The 12,558-nt window shown below is 34.5% G+C and overlaps 1 protein-coding gene across 15 annotated transcripts in view; it reads left to right on the forward strand.

Annotated features, from left to right (window-relative positions):
- Syt1 (synaptotagmin 1) overlaps positions 1-12,558 on the forward strand; it is a 531,406-nt gene that overhangs the window by 381,647 nt on the left and 137,201 nt on the right. For 10 of the 15 annotated variants that reach the window (XM_087192509.1, XM_087192506.1, XM_004844995.4 and 7 more), the window contains 2 exons: positions 4,160-4,344; positions 10,035-10,157. In XM_087192509.1, the coding sequence (XP_087048635.1) occupies positions 4,160-4,344; positions 10,035-10,157 (308 nt within the window). The remainder of the gene's footprint in view (positions 1-4,159; positions 4,345-10,034; positions 10,158-12,558) is intronic. The other 5 variants (XM_004844999.4, XM_087192513.1, XM_087192512.1 and 2 more) reach the window with 1 other exon arrangement.

The following is a 12,558-nucleotide window of genomic DNA, read 5'->3' on the forward strand; positions in this document are numbered from 1 at the left end:
AAAAGAAATAGACTGGCAGAATGGGTCAAGAAGCAAAATCCAACAATATGCTATATACAAGAAACACACTTAATTCAAAAAGAAACACATAGATTGAAAATGAAAGGGTGGAAAAGAACACTCCATGCGACAGGAACCCAAAATAAAGCAGGAGTAGCTATCCTCTTTGCAGATCAAGTGGATTTCAAACCAACACTGATTAATAGAGATAAAGGACACTACACCCATGTAAAGGGAACAATCCAAGAGGAAGCAATGACAATCAAAAATATCTCTGCACCAAATGCTAGTGTGCCCAACTATATAAAACAAATACTAACGGACATCAAAAGTCATATATGCACTAATACAATTAGTAGTGGGGGACCTCAATACCCCATTGTCACAAATAGATCAACTAGACAAAAAATAAATAACGAAATACTGGAACTCAATTGAACTCTTGAACAAATGAACTCAACAGATGTTTACAGTGTCTTCCACCCCACAAAATCAGAATAAACATTCTTTTCATCTCCACAGGGGTCGTTCTCCAAAATAGACCACATACTCACTCATAAAATATATTTAAGTAAGTGCAAAGGAATTGAAGTTATCTCCTGTATATTATCAGACTATAGTGCGATGAAATTGGAGATCAACAGCAAAAGAAACCGCAAAAATTACATAAACACATGGAAATTGAGCGACAGACTTCTGAATAACCAATGGGTCACAGAGGAAATTAAAGAAGAAATCAGACAGTTCCTACAACTAAATGACAATGACAACACAACATATGAGAAAGCAATGAAAGCAGTCTAACGAGGGAAATTCATAGCAGTGAATACACATATTAGGAAAACAGAGCAAGCCCAATTACACAACCTGATGCTGAACCTCAAGCTTCTAGAAAAAGAAGAGCAGGACAAACCCAAAGCTATAGCAAAAGCAATCCTAGGTAACAGAGACATGGCAGGGGGTATTACAACCCTCAACTTGAAACTATACTACAAAGCTACTGTGATAAAAACAGCATGGTACTGGCAAAGAAACAGATCTGAGGACTAGTGGAACAGATTAGAAGATACAGAAAAAACTCCAGACACACTCAGCCACCTCATCTTTGAAAAAGGAGCCAAACACTCTCACTGGAGGAAAGATGGCCTCTTTAATAAAAGGTGCTGGAAAAATTGGGTTTCAACTTGCCAAAGATTAAAACTAGACCTGTATCTCTCACCATGCACTAAACTAAAATTGAAATGGATTAAAGATCTAAATATTAAAATAGAAATGCTGAATTGCCTGGAACAGAGGTTAGGTAGAACTCTTGAAGATGTTGGTGTAGGAAAAGATTTTATGAACAAAACCTCAGTTGCCCGTGAACTAGCACAAACAATCAACAAGTGGGATCTCTTCTTATTAAAAAGCTTCTGCACAGCAAGAGAAACCACCAGCAGTGTGAAGAGACAACCCACAATGTGGGAAAAACTCTTCACCTGCTGTTCCTCAAAGGTCTACTATCTCAAATCTATAAAGAACTTGAAAAGATCAGACCTCTCAAATTTAAAGACCCAATCCAAAAATGGGCATCTGAAATGAACAGACATTTCTCAGACAAAGAAGTAGAAATAGCAAATAAACATATGAAAAATTGTTCAACATCACTGGTCATTTGAGAGATTCAAATGAAAACAACGCTGAGATTCTACCTCACTCCGGAAAGAATGGCTGCTATCATGAAATCAACCAATAACAAATGCTGGCGGAGCTATGGGGAAAGAGGAACCCTGCTCCACTGTTGATGGGAGTGCAGACTGGTGCAACCACTGTGGAAATCAGTATGGAGATACCTCAAAGAACTAGGACTGGAAGTCCCATTTGACCCCGCTATTCTCCTGCTGGCTATCTTCCCCAAAGAATTAAAAGAATCATACCAAAGTGATATATGTGCACCCATGTTCGTAGCAGCACAATTTGTGATAGCTAAAACTTGGAAACAGCCCAAATGCCCATCAACTGGAGACTGGATCAAGAAAATGTGTTTTTTTTATAAAATGGAGTACTACTCAGCCATAAAAAATGAGAGATTAGACACATTTATAGCTAAATGGATGCACATTGAAGCAATACTATTAAGTGAAATAAACAGGACACACATGTGTAAATACAAAACAGTTTCTCTAGTGTGAGAAAATGAAAGTGTAAATAAGGACTAAAAGGTATAATAGGTAATGTGAAATAGGAAGAAAAGGGGCAAAGGGGAAGGGGAAGTGGGAGGGGTAGGGGAAGGGGAAGTGGGAAGGGTAGGGGAAAGGAAAGAAGGGAATGGAATATGAGAAAATGAAAAAATGGAAACAAAGTCTTTGTAAATAGGGAGGGATGGAGGGGTTGAAGGGAGGGCAGGGGAAGTAGGAAAAATAAGAACCAAGAGAGATTATGTAAAGGTACAAATTTCCAATGATGAATATCATTATATTGTATACCTAAATTGTGCCAATAAAAGAAAAGAAAACAAGTTGTGATTTTATATGCCCTTTGGTTGATATCTAGTATCCAGTCATCAGCAAGAATCATATACAGAGTGAATATTCTTCATTATAAAGCTAAACGCAGAAGAAGAGGAGGCAAGAATGGGTTTTCTCAATCTTGAAAAGAGGTTAATTTGAAATGTTTTACTTTATCAGAGTACTCCTGACTTGTGTTCAACAATCATTGGTACTAATGATGTTTATGTGGCTTAAAGAAAATTACACTTTTGCTTATCATTTCAGTGCCCAGTGTCTTTTTTATTACAGCAGACAAATCTAATTACTTCTTTCTGATTAATCTTAATAGCTGTGATTTCAAGCATGAATAATTCCTTTCCAGTCAAGGTGAAATCCTAAGTGTTTCCATGAAACTTTATTTTTCTCCGGCTATACTGTATAGGTTTCAAATAAGAAAATGTATTAACTATTAGCAGGTAGACAACTGAATACAACATTTTGAGTATATTTATTTATATATATTAATATATCAAGCACAGCCTGTAGATCTGATGTCTCTCCTCTTCTCTAAAATCATCTCTTCTCTTTATTCTCTCAACATTTTCACTGAGCTCTTCTCAATGTATCCAGATCTTTCTTTTAATATATGTATTAGTGTACATGTTTTCTGTCCCTTCATACAACCTGAGCTTTATCCACTGTACTGTGTTCTATGATTTTAATATAGAGAAATAATAGCTAATAGTAATGGACTACTTGCTATGTACTAAATCCCATTATAATCTTTATAGTATATTAGCTTCTTTAATCTTCAACCAAATGAAATGGGTATCAGTATCATCTTCACTGTATAAAGGAGGAAACAGAAAAATCAGAAGAGTTAAGCAATCTGACCAGAGTCACATAAGCTCCAGTTGGCCACCCCTGCTTTGCCAGTTGCTGAACACACAGCCATTCCCTAGCCCTGGCCAGCCCTAGCAGGGACATCTCTCCTGTGAATGACTGTCAGAGCACCAAGTACTTATTCCAAACCTTCACTACTGCTAGAATTTTACCTTTGATTTTCAGTGTGATTAATATTTGCCCCTCCATCATCCCATAATATATTAATATAACAGGTAGTATTGACAGACTGTTTTTGTTTTGGTTTTTGTGTTTTTGGTACCAGGGATCGAACAGGTAGTATTACATAGATGAATTATAGCAACTACCATTTATTAAACTTTTGCAGCGCTAAGCACCACATCTCACTCTTTAATCCTCCAAAGGGCTGTGTGAGAATTACCGCCACTTCACAGATGAGGGAGTTGAGGTACAGAGAGGTTAGATGGCTTGTACAAGATCTCACAACTAAGTAATTGGTAGAGCCAGGATTTAAACTCAAAGATCAAACCCCAGAGTTATGCTCTAAATAAAAGGGGTAAATTAATAGAAATTCTGCTTGGAGCCTCTGGGAACGCAATTGGAGGAGGGGACATTTGACATATATGGAAGTGTAAAGTAGAAAAGATAGAACACTTCAGGCAGGGGAATGACATGGATAAAATACCACAGAACAGCCTAAGTGGAGTACAATAAGTGCTCAATAAATACAAATGAAGGAACGAGTGTCTTTCTAGTGTACAAGTTAAAAGGTTTCATGCCTCTGATGTTTTATTCCTAAATGTCTATGTACATTTGTTTTCTTTCAGTGCCACCGTGGGCCTTAATTGCCATAGCCATAGTTGCAGTCCTTTTAGTCCTGACCTGCTGCTTTTGTATCTGTAAGAAATGTTTGTTCAAAAAGAAAAACAAGAAGAAGGGAAAGGAAAAGGGAGGAAAGAATGCCATTAACATGAAAGATGTGAAAGACTTAGGGAAGACCATGAAAGATCAGGTAATGTACACATCCCTTATTTATTCTTGGATTATTTTGTAGAAAATTAATAAGTGAATGGTTTATTGCTTTATGCCAGATAATTATAGGAATTAACAACCTGCAGCTACAAGTCATTGCTATAGAGATCTTTCTGTAATCCCTTTAGCCATTGCAAAGTGTCACGCAGACATGCGGCAAGGCGTTACAGTCTCCTGAGCATGCTCACCAGACAAAATTCTTATTTCCTCACATAGACACCACAGTTAAAACCATAACACTCATTATAAAATGCAACTGGCTGGGTTATCTTCCCAAGCCCTAGGAAGTTATTTGGATATCCTTTATGTTGCTGTCTATTTTTAACTAAACTATTTAACTCAACAATTTAGCTCAAGATAAAATTTACTATTAATAATAATTATCAGATGCCTCTTCATTTGGGGGGATAATATTCATATTGCATATTTCTAAAGAACATTTAATTCATATGAATGTAAATGCAGAGATGCTTCAAGAAAATAACATTTGCAGTCATCAGTAGTTCTCAGCAGATAATTCAGTTCTACTTATTCCCAAATAACACATACAGACAGTTTATCAGTTCATCTTACTGTACTAGTTACTATTCACTGGGCCTGTAAATAAGTGAGTCTCCTGAAGAACAATGTACACATTTCAAGTACATTTGCATAGCTTCCTAGAGAGCCACACACTCAGAACCCTAACCCCCACTTCCCAATTTGAGTGTTAGACTCTTTTCTCAGACACTGTAGTATTTGTTATCCATAATTTCACAGTGGTTCATTTTTTCCTCCCTGCACTCTTGCTTGGTTTCAGAGCTGTGGGATGGATGTTAATGGTGTTACTTACAGAGAGCTTTGGCCTGAACTCAGAGTAACAGGGGTTTAACTTCTCTGACAATCTCTAATCATTGTCACAAGAGCCCACGCACATATACTTAACTACAAATGTCTAATAAGGATTTTTCTTGTTTAATTTATTAAGTAAAAACAAACTTTGAATCATGTCTTGCTTTATTTCAACAGTTTCCAGAGCAAGCAGGCTTTGATACCGATGTCTTTAAACACTTTATTGGGAAATTAAGTATAGAAATAAATCCTAGATGGACATAGTCTGAAAAATATGTATATTAGTTTACCAATATCTGTGAAAACAATAATTTAAGTATATAATATTCTCATTTTAGTTGCCTAAAATTCCAACATTGTTTTTCTATATCTCAGAAATAGCATTGAAAGCATTGAATAATGTTAATTGATAACTATAGCATTTATTCCTGGAGTAAGAAATCTATATTTTAATTTGTGGAATATTTTCTGTATGATATGAGTATAATTTCTAGCATAGAAGTGGTTATCCCTGCTACAACCTGGATAAATGACCAAGCTCTCAAATATAAAACTAACTGATGATGATTAATTTTTGATCAGTCACCTATTTCTTTGGGTTTGGAGAGGCAGAGAAAAAAATGAGTCAAATTTGGAAGTACTAAGAAGCCAATGATAGTTTATAATAAGCTATGCTATTGCAAAGTATTTAGAATTTCAACCATTAAACAGTTATTTTTAACTATATTAAGTAGATAAGTTTGTCCAGGACTTTAGCTAGGTCTTATTTTTTTTTTTTTTTTGGTACCGGGGATCGAACTCGGGTCCTTGCGCTTGCGCAGCAGGCGGCAAAACCACTGAGCTAAATCCCCGGCCCCAGCTAGGCCTTATTTTTAAGATATGAACAACTAAATGTACAAAAGGAAATATTATTTGGACAAGTGAAAACAGGTACAATGATTAACAATAGTACAACAGTAGCTTATGCTACTATTCCAATCCAACAAAAGTAACTAATAACGGGTTTTAACACTTTATAAAGAAGGAGGCCAAAGAAGATAAATAGGATATTCAGGTTTTAGGAGAAAGAATGATATGTTATATAGTCATTATCACGACCAAATTCAAAACAGCATAAACACAAATTAAAATTATTTTAAATAATTATATTTTCAAAGTATTTTAAGCAGGATATGGAAGTGAACATGAGGGAGAGAGAGTTTATAGCTCTCTCATTTAAAAACAGGACAGATAGGAGAGAGGTTTTAGATATGACTTCTTAAGCTACATATGCTCTAGGGCAATCAATACATTTTTCCCCTTTTAATATGTATCAAACACAAAAATTCAAATTTCAGTGCTGATGGTTATATGTCCCAACAGTAAGGTTTTGTATGAAAGGAAAAATTTTAATACATTCAGGAGTGATTGCAAAAGTGACTCTAGATAGTATATTTATATTTTCATAAGGCATATACTTAAGGGTTCTTTTAGATGCCTTGAAACTTATTACACTAAATTTAAACAAAGGGGAACTATCACCTTGTAAAATCATAGGTCTGGCAAGGTCATTTCTCCATGGTTTTCACTAATGTGTGTGGATGTTTTAATTTTTATTTCTTCCTTCTATGTTCTCCTTATCTGTGTTGTGTCTCATGACTGTTCTGGACTGTCCCTTGCGGTAGGTTTCCCCTGCTACTTAGACATCCCTAGTCGAGCTGAGATACATTTAGCAGCCTGCCAGCTGGGGCTCCACAGCTGAGGGAACACCATTCTGACACACATCCAGAGGCTGAACTAAACTGATTTTTTTAAAGATAAAGTGCTGCCATTTTAAATATCCCTAGCACAGATTACTACAACAGTATTAGAAAGCTCAAGTTTTAAATTGATGGACACAAAGAAAATTAGTCCCTTGTACTACCTTTCGAATATGTCCTATGAAATCCCAATCTGGACAATGTACTTGGAACGAACAAATGCTCCTTCTGATGCTTACAAATTAAGCACCTTTTGAATGTCAAAGTAAACCATAAGAATGTCCATGAAACCTTTGAAATTAAAAATAATATCTGATGTTTCCAGAACAACTTCTGGTACTGCAATTTACCAAGCCTCAGAATTTCAGGAAATACAGCTTGTTCTCCTGTATTTTGTTCCATGAGGGATAAAATATTGCTCTCTAAATACTATGATAGCTACTGTTTTAATAGGTCTGAATTTAAATATGATGGTAGAGAAAATGTTTTGTTTAAACTCGACCTTTGAGACAGGAATAGACTCACACACTTCAGTGATGAACAGTAACACTGAGAAATTATAAAACTGTAGCCCTTTTTCTGCAGAATAAGTACAGAGATGGTTCTTCACCTTCTATTCCTGCAAAAGCCATTTAGAAAAAAAGATTTACTATCTCAGTTATTTCAAATTGCACTGGGCTGAGGCATGATATACAAATTCAGTTCCAAAGAGACTTTTGAAAAAGGATTTTAATTCACGAATTTTTTTATGTGCTCATAGAGTAACATACAGATTTTCCAGACAAAAGCATGCATTAAGTAGTTGCTATTCTTTAAAAACAGTAAAATCTTACAGAGAGCCAAATTACCTCAACTGCAATTTCCTAAGCACATCTTCTGTGACAGCATTAAAGACTTATACACAGCTACAGTTTACAAAGGGCAATGGAAATCTATGGCCTACAGTTTCCTAATTAAACTCAATAGTCTTGTCATTTCACTAGCACATATTCCATCTAGTGACCCCCTCACCTCTCAAGTTAAAAGATTAATACAAATTTTTTAAATAATTTTGTTGTTTCCTGCCTTTGGCTAATAAACTAATGTTTTAATATTCAAAGAAACATTTAAATATAAACTTTCTAAGTTAAATGGTATGTGCCTAAACAAATTTGAAAATATTTCTATACGAATATATGTAATAATGGTAATTTTCAATTTTCTAAACTTTTGGTGGGTTCCATAGAAATTTCAAGAAACATGAAAGGAGACATCTCTGACAACAGCTCAACTTTCTGTTTATATGATCTTCCCAACAGAGAGTGGAAGAATTCTATTAATCTGTGATGAATCCAACTCTCAACCTTTTAAGATCATATTGGAATTAGCTAGGAGAAGACAAATTGGAAAATTTTGTACATTCAAGCACTCAGGGTGCCATTTTACAAACCACTGAGAGTCTTTATGTGAGTGAGTGAGTGAAGAAAGGACCTCTCTTCTGAGAGTGATGAGCAAAACAAAAAAAAGGCCTTGTAGTGTGGGGAATAAAGTTAGCAATGTGATGTTGCCAGGGACTGATTACCCCGGTGCTTGTCTAAAGCCTGGTTATATTTTTTGTTTTGAGTTCCGTAAGAATTCTCAGATTCACTTGGAGAGTGACAAAAGTTAAGATTTCTTTGCTTTGTCACACATGTAAAGCAGTCTGCCATGCATATACATTATCTTGATTTCTGTGAGATTCTATAGTAACACATATGTACATACATACACACACACACACACACAAAACAATGAAAATGCCAAAACACAAAACTACGGAACATTATTTGCTGCATGTAACAACCACAACAATGTTGAAATCACAAAAATATAAAAAGGCTTTACAAACAATAAGAAATAAACACAATAAAAGTGTACCAAAGGATACGTATAGGTAGTTCCCAGAAGATAAAAATGCAAATAGTTAATATAAAGAGAATTAATTTTTTAAGCTGCACTAGTGATCAAGGAAATACAACTTTTCATCATTGTAAATTTTAAATAATGATTTTAATTTGTAAAATTCTAAATAATTCTGTTTAGATGTGTAATTGTTCTAATTTCTTTGAAGCAATAAAAATGTATATCCCTATTAAAAATTTCAGATAGTGAAAACTTTTATATCCTTTATACTTTTGGCAAAACTTTTGCATATTAGGAAAATGTTATATATTTTGATTTTTAAAAGAGGAGCATTTGAATGTATTTTATGAGATGAGCTTTCTAGTATATCAATTTATGTTACATTTAAGTTTTGTTATAAAAATTATCTAATTGGTTAGACTGAGTTTTGAGAATTCAGTATCATGAGCTATTTGTTTCTTAATGCAAAATGCATTTTCAAACCAATTTGAATTTTTGACAAAAGTGCAAACATAAATCTTTTTATCTCTTGATATCAAACAGACTTGTAAATCAATTTAATTCAGCCTAGCTTTCTGTGGAGTTGTTATGAAAATAAGATAGTGAACTTCAACTGGAAATGGAACTTTAAACATGCATTTGCTGGTAGCATGTTTTTTTTTCATCTTTTTCCTTAACCATTATAAATGTATACGTGAAACATAGGGAATTAAAATTTTCTGAGGATCATTTAAACACCTGTTTTCATAGAGGAAATAAGGCAATAAAAGACCATGCCTTTTGTGTAAATTACTCCACTGCATGTAACAATGCTCTTGTAAATGATGCCAAACATCTCTTTAAACTACAAGAATGTGAAACCTGGCCCGGTTAATAGCATGTTTACCACACTTGAGAAAGAAAGCAGTTTTATCAGGGCCAAATGTAATACCAAATTGACATTTTCTTTGCAACAATTTTACATTGTTTGCTTGCAATATTCTGAGGGGCTTTTTCCATTGCTTCCATGTTGCTTGCTGATTGGGGAAAAAATTCCGTTCACTAATGGAATTTAAAGAATATGTAAACAGTAAATGTGAATGTGTGTCAGACAAACAGATTTCCAGCATCTTAGTGCTTGCTTCTGACAGCTTGGAAGTATTACTCTCAGGCCAATTTAACTTTTAACTTGATGCAAATTCAATTGATTTCACATAGAATCCCTTTTTCCTACTCATAGGCCCTCAAGGATGATGATGCTGAAACTGGATTGACTGATGGAGAAGAAAAAGAAGAACCCAAAGAGGAGGAGAAGCTGGGAAAGCTTCAGTATTCATTGGATTATGATTTCCAGAATAACCAGGTCTGAGGGGGGACATGTCTTGTAATTCCATTACACTTTTAGAAATTACCAAGTAGAATTGAAGCAAGATACTTCTTAAAACATTTCGTTTGCTGCAAAGGGAAAATGCAATTATCAAAGCTATTGATGAGATAATTCCTAAGTACAGGCTGTCCCCTACTTGCTAATTTAACTTCTGGTAATTAGAATTCACAGTATTCAAATGATTACATCTACTTATGGCACTTACGGTAGGCAGCCAGAATACAAATTAACTTGGAGTAGTCAGTCTGCTGCTGAGAGCTCCCAGCCAGTCTCGTCCTCGCAGGTCCTTCGGCCTGAGCTGGAAAAACCTTCCTTGAACTTCATGGATTTAGATCTAAACAGGGCTAGAGAGCTTAGAGTTCAGCTACCACTCAAGCCAAATTGTTAAGAAATAATATAATGGTTCAATAAGGAGTCAAAGGGGAAAATTGATAATGGTCTGTGAATTTTAAAGGAATGCCTTATATGACATGAGGTGATTACTAGTACTAATGATAGCCATGTTAAAAAATTAGAAAAGACCAGCAGGGCTACATCTAGTGCCTATGCATGCTGCCCCAAAATTACATGTAACCAAAGAAAACTTTAAAAGAGGAATTCCTAATTTTCTCAGAAAGTGGTGAAGTGCCATTTACATGAATAATATTAGCTATCTTTTATCAACTTCTGTTACCGAGGTTGTTCAAAGATAACTGTTAAGAATCTCCCTCTAAAAATCTTCTAGGATCTATGACATTCATGAAGATGTCCCTGTACCTTCCGAATTATTAGAGAAATTCACAAGCTAGACAAAGTTAGCAGAATCATCTACATTCAAAATCAAGTTGTTAAGAATGCCTAGGTCTGTAATGATGGGAAAGCTTATAGAGCTTTCAGTCTTAACAGCCAGCTGCAGCACTTATGCCACAGGTTCACCACCACTGGCCTACAATATAGCCCTTCTTCTACTAGAGGAATTTAAATCCCTGCAGTTCATTTTGCTTCACTTGTCCTTTTGAGTGAAAAAGAGCTAGTAACCACAAATACAATTACTACTAATACAGCATGTGCTAATGATAGCCAGTCTGATGAACAATGAATGATAAATCAATCAAATACTAATGCTCAGCTTTGATGACTAATGTCCAAAGTCAGCTCTAAGCAGTTGCAGAAATTTCGTGCTTTATTTAGGAATGGTCAGTTCATACAATGTCTTCTACTTCTGAAGTTTCAGAGGGTTCTCCATGAAGGATGTATGGATCCACTCTGTCAAAACTATCTTTATTTGATCAGCTTCAGTATAGGCCTAGTTCACTATTCCTAGAAATCTGTATTATCAGTTCATAGACATGGATTTATAAGAGTGAATTAATAGAGGTTTATAGATATACCACTTACAGTAATTAAATACAGCATTTGACGTCAATTTTATCACTTTAACCAAAATTTGACCATTTCATTTATAAAATTTGCCTTCATATGTACATTCAATATATTTTCCTAATTTATTCTTTGTACTACTTCCCAGTAGAAATCTAGTGGTACCCTATCCTGATTAGTCATAATTTCAAAACTTCTAAGTTGGCTTTAATTATTTAATTCATTCAGTAGAATTTTTAAGAAAACAAATTGCACTTCATTTTTCTTACTCAAATATGAGTACATTTACTGTTCCTTTTCAAGCAAACATTAAATCTAAATATATTTTGTTCTGAAGATCTAGAAAATTCTCCCTGATAAAAATTTTAAATCATGCATTGATTTTTCCAAATGTTCTTAGCTAATTTGATTTATAAAATGATTCCTAGGAATCAGAGAAGATAAAGTATGAGGAAATTTGCAGATAAATTTGTAATCAAATGTGTGTATTTCCTTACTTCAACTAAAAACAACCCTAAAATACTCTAATGGAAAAGCTTTTGTAGGGGAGAGAAATGTGATCATATTTTAAGCAGAAATCGAAGGTTGGAAAAAGTAACTCCATCCCTTATTAACAAAATAATTCAAAATAAACTCTAAAATGATCTAGTTTTAAAGAGTTCCACCTATATCTTTAGTGTTTTCCTTAATTAAAAGAAAATTGGTTTTAAAAAGAGAAAATTGGATCTTGTTTATTCCCATTACCATGTAAAGGCAAATACCAAATACAAATTGAGCAAGCTAGAGATAAACTGTTAGCTTTATTAAGCATGTCTTTATAATCAAATGCCTACTTTAGCTATTCTTCAACCATCTGTCTGTTTTGTGTAACTACAATCCAGCAGTTATTGCTACTATTGTAAAATGATGGCCCCAAACAGATACTGAACCTTTAAAAATGGAAACAACATACTAATTCATTGCATGAGCCACACTAAAAATGAACCAACTAGCCAAAGTGCACTTAAGAATATGGGGG

Source organism: Heterocephalus glaber, unplaced genomic scaffold (genome assembly GCF_053883595.1).
Source record: "Heterocephalus glaber isolate CG9 unplaced genomic scaffold, H.glaber_assembly_v1.0 deba00001571, whole genome shotgun sequence".
NCBI lineage: Eukaryota > Metazoa > Chordata > Mammalia > Rodentia > Bathyergidae > Heterocephalus > Heterocephalus glaber.